At 41.7% G+C, this 4748-nt stretch overlaps 1 protein-coding gene and 1 long non-coding RNA gene across 2 annotated transcripts in view; one reads left to right on the forward strand and one right to left on the reverse strand.

Moving 5' to 3' along the window:
* Positions 1-4748, forward strand: part of LOC103151979 (potassium voltage-gated channel subfamily H member 8-like) — a 42661-nt gene that overhangs the window by 21879 nt on the left and 16034 nt on the right. The window contains exons 3-7 of the mRNA XM_016660777.1: positions 50-181; positions 1204-1349; positions 1477-1735; positions 2817-2974; positions 4431-4638. Of these exons, the coding sequence (XP_016516263.1) occupies positions 50-181; positions 1204-1349; positions 1477-1735; positions 2817-2974; positions 4431-4638 (903 nt within the window). The remainder of the gene's footprint in view (positions 1-49; positions 182-1203; positions 1350-1476; positions 1736-2816; positions 2975-4430; positions 4639-4748) is intronic.
* The window catches only part of LOC107832931 (uncharacterized), a 23033-nt gene that overhangs the window by 2031 nt on the left and 16254 nt on the right, over positions 1-4748 (reverse strand). The window lies entirely within an intron of this gene.

Genomic DNA, 4748 nt, shown 5'->3' on the forward strand with positions numbered 1-4748 from the left:
TATATATATATATAAAATGATATTCATGTTTGCTCTTCTTCAACAAAAGGCTCCAAGTTCTGGTGTCTGCTGGACATAGTTCCCATCAAGAATGAGAAGAGCGAGGTGGTTCTCTTCCTGGTCTCACACAAGGACATCACAGAAAATAAGGACCTGGATCGGGGCAATGATTCTGACACCGGTGAGCGAGAAAATGAGAAAAAGAAAAAAAAAAGAAAGAAATCCAATTCCATTGTAATTCACATGAAATGATTCAGTGGAGGGATTGCAGCTGAGCTTTTATTAAGAAGGGAGTTTGGTAAGAGGTAAAACTAATTTTTTTCTGAAATTTATTGGGTTCTTCCAGCTGTTTCGCTTTGGTTATGAATCCTTTCTGCTCAGGACTTCCTCCCATTTTGGTGAATAAACATGCCAAAGTGGTGATATGTGCATGATGGCAGCCAGGCCAATATGCTAAATACATTAGAATGTGAACACTGTGCAATAAAAAAAAAAAAAAATCAGTGGTATTTCATTTGCCAACTTAGGATTTGTAGGAAAAGTTCAGTCTGCATCTTTTCCTTCTGGGGATTAGAAAAGAGACCTAAATTATTGAGGTGTACCACCATCAAATACTCATCTTCAAATACAAACTTCTGAAAATGTAACATTTCTTTCTGTAAGTTTTTCTCCCTCACCCAGATTCTTTGCAAATATACGCTTCCGGAAGGAGCGGGATCGTTCTGAGGATGCAATTGATTGGTTACGGCTTGTTCTCGAGAAAATCTGGCCTTTCCCTGCGAGGAAAGGCCAGGAAAACTTTTATCAACGCTCCGGATTCCCCAGTCCTTCCCTCCGCAGTTGACAGTTGCACATTCCTGCAAGATGCTGCTCGGCTCGTTGACAACCATAGTAATTAATCCCTGCAACAGCAGCAGAGGGTTGTAAGAAGATAGCATTGCGTTTCCCCAGAGCTGCTCCCTGCCTTTGTAACGCAGCTAGAAGAAGCGACTGATAAATGCAACACTGAAAGACAAGCTAAGGCCTTCAAATGCAGAAACTGAGACCAGTGAAAGCTTTGGGGTGCTGTTTAAAACCGTAATGTTTTTTTTTTTTTTAAGTATTTATAGGGGAGTCAAGGGAGGCAAATTGTTCTGTGATTTTACGTGAATACTGAGCCATAAATAAGCTGGCCTGTTGGACTTTTTTGTGGATTGTTTTCAGATGAGGAAACAGGCCTGGAGGTCCATCAGGTCAATCGGCCCCCTGGGTGCAACATGGAGCGCCGGCGCAGTCGTGCCGTCCTCTACCATCTCTCCGGTCATCTCCAGAAACAGGACAAAACTAAGAGCAAACTGAAAATCAACAATGTGAGGCATATTGTGTTTGAACGTCTTTCACCAAGCGCTGTTGTAATCCGAGTATTTGTTTTGAGCCTTCCAAGCTTTCATGGTTTCTTGGGTGATGTTTTGGTTCCTCGTGCCTTTCTGTTTGAAGAGTGTTCTCGGAGCCAATGCCAACCCAATCCCAGAGTACAAGGTGGCCGACGTCCAAAAGTCCCGCTTCATCCTCCTTCACTACGGTGCGTTCAAGGCCGGCTGGGACTGGCTCATCCTTCTGGCCACCTTCTACGTAGCCGTCACTGTTCCCTACAACGTCTGCTTCACCGCTGTGGAGATACGGGAAGACGGCGTCTCAGCGGCCAGAAACCCTCCGAGTGTCAGCGACATCTTGGTGGAGATACTTTTCATCATCGGTAAGGTTTCTATGTCTCATAAGCATTTATTTATTCAATTGTTTCACTTTGGCAGAAGCATTACTGATCTTTTATCCTCGGTTATCTTCTTATGATGGATCGTACTCCACCTACATCTTATTACGATTTCCTTTGCAGTCCATGTAAAATTTGAGGTGTGCCGTGTAATCGGATTTCTTGAAGAGCTGCACAGTTTATGCAGCACATGTTATCAGCCCTTGAAACAGCCCCCTCTGTCACAATTTGCCGTTGACTGTCCGAGTGATTTATTTCCCCGAACGATTTCACAAACCAGGTCAAGCTCACATCCCATCCGGAACAAACTCCAGGTCTGGGTGAACACAGTTTGCCCCTGAGTTTTATTTTTTCATATCAGCAATCTGGGTCAACTTGAGAGTGAAATTTGCGGTACCTGACCAGGTGCATGGAAAGATAACTTCTGTTTGGGAAGGAGAAATACTCAGTGCTCACTGATAACTTGTCGTACACATAAAGCAATAAAATCGTCCATGTTTTTTTTTTTTTTTTTTTTTTTTTTTAGTTTCTTGGGACTAAAATAACAAAAAATAAATAATGAAAACTGAATTTGCTCAGTTATTTTTGTATGACATAAAAGCTTTGTTGATCTAAGATGCGAAATGCCAATGAGAGAAGATGTAAGAGTTTAATTACTTTTTTACACATCTATAATGTACTGCTGATTTAACTGCCTTACCACACTACATACACTGGCACCAATTTACTGTTTGCCACAGGAAGTTCTATAAATGGTGTCTGTAAAGTGCCTGTTGGCTATAAGGGAGTTTAAATGGCTTCTTTTCTAAAGCTACTGCAGGCAGATTGTGTAAATTTAAATTTAGGTTATCTGGTAGCTATTTTTATTTTATTTTTATTTTTTTACTTCTGGTGCTGTTAGATTTGATCAATTTTGGTTTGGAATTTTTGCAATCCTCCCGGTTTCATTAAAGTTCGCCATCTAAGCTACGAACAATAGGTTTTAAAAATAATCGCACTTCCCAATATTTTGTGCAGCATAAGTAAGTGATCGTCGCTGTTCATACACTCTGTGTTTACGTTGCAGATATTGTCCTAAATTTCAGAACGACCTACGTTAGCACGTCGGGGCAGGTCGTGTACGACTCCCGCTCCATTTGCATTCATTACGTCACCTCCTGGCTGTTTGTGGATCTGATCGCAGCCTTGCCCTTCGACCTTCTGTACGCCTTCAACATCAGCGTGGTGAGTCTGACGCATTCAAAGACGTCCGTGAGCCGACAGACCGCTCTTGTAGGAAACACAAAAGGTCTCTCCTTCACTTTTCCGCGTTTAAGTGCGCAGACGTCATTCTTTTTTTACCCCCAGTAGCCTCAACCTGCTGTTAATCTCTCTACAGGCGTTGATTTAAGTAGACTTTAAAAAAGGCTCCAAATGTTCGGCTAACACCATGGCAACAAAATTATATCAAGTGCGCGCAATTAGAGTGTGGACAACAATATTTTCCTGAATTCCAGCTCTTTCAAAATGTGTTTTTTTACTGTTGCTTCAAGGCAGAAAAAAACCCAGAGAATTCAAGCTTCATTGTGTAACTCCTCATTAGTCAGCTGGTGATTAGGCTGATAAATGAGGAGGCTGAGGATAAATTACAGGAACCAGATTAAATAAATGACGCCAAGCGGATGCAAGCTGTTGAAAATGCAAACTGAACTGCAGGGAGCAGCGCTAGATCTTTTAGATCTCTACAAAATAAATGGCAATGAAGTTATTACACATCAGAGGATCTACAATAAATTTATAACCCTGCAACTCTTCCACATTGCGTTGAGCCACAGCAACGAAATTTGATTGTATTTTATTTGGAGTTTATGCAATAAACCAACACAATGCAGTGCAATTCACCAATGAAAATCAGAAAAGCAGCCAAGAGGCTCATGGTAGCTCTGGAGTGGCTGCAGAGATAAACAGCTCAGGTGAGATGATCTCTTAACCTGACAACAAATATTGAAGAGTGGCAATATTACTGAATTACTGAAGAATAACAAATATCCTCCGCGGTACGCTTGAAGTACTATTCAACTTTTTTTTTAATTAAAAAAAATGAAAACACTTTAAATGAGTTTTACACACAAAAAAAAAATGTGTTAATGCTTTTTAAAATTCTGACCTCAATTCTTAAAACTGCACTGTGATTATTTTCTGGAAGAAATAACAGTTTATGTTTGTGTGCTTTCTCACTGCAGCAGGTTTCAGGTAATTCTCAAAAAGCAGCAACCTGCAGAGAAATGGCTTTCCCGCTGCTCTGATTTAAAAACCATCTCTCTGTCTATTGTAATTCAGCCTCAGCTGCAGCATAAGCAGATTTAGTTTTCAGACCACCTGTTGCTACCCAAACAAACATGATCCTGCAGGAAAATGCGATCTATGATAACTGCAACAGGGTCCCAGTTTCAGCATAAACATATTTACCCATCACTAATCTCTGATCAGATGCTTATTCAATCTATTGTAAGCCTGTATGGCATATCTGAATGCTTAAGTCTCACTAAAAACAGGAGTGATTCTAATTACTAAAGTTTTCTGACTGCAGGCTGATTAAAGTCACTCAAAACAGTCTACTCCATCTCAGAATAACTAATCACTTCCTAATATCCAATTCTTCTTACTTTTTTCATTTTACTGGACTTCAACCTTTTCCCAGAACTTCGGGGTCCACCTGCTGAAGACGGTGCGCCTCCTACGACTTCTTCGCCTCCTGCAGAAGCTGGACCGTTACTCCCAGTACAGCGCCGTGGTCCTCACGCTGCTCATGTCCACATTCGCCCTCCTGGCGCACTGGATGGCCTGTGTCTGGTACTTCATCGGGCGCAGCGAGATTGAGACCAATAACCCCGCCTCCTGGGACATAGGTTGGTCTGTCAGTCTGCCTGGATGGATGGATGGATGGATGGATGGATGGATGGATGGATGGATGGATGGATGGATGGATGGATGGATGGATGGATGGATGGATGGATGG

This window comes from Poecilia formosa, unplaced genomic scaffold, assembly GCF_000485575.1.
Source record: "Poecilia formosa unplaced genomic scaffold, Poecilia_formosa-5.1.2 Scaffold297, whole genome shotgun sequence".
Lineage (NCBI taxonomy): Eukaryota > Metazoa > Chordata > Actinopteri > Cyprinodontiformes > Poeciliidae > Poecilia > Poecilia formosa.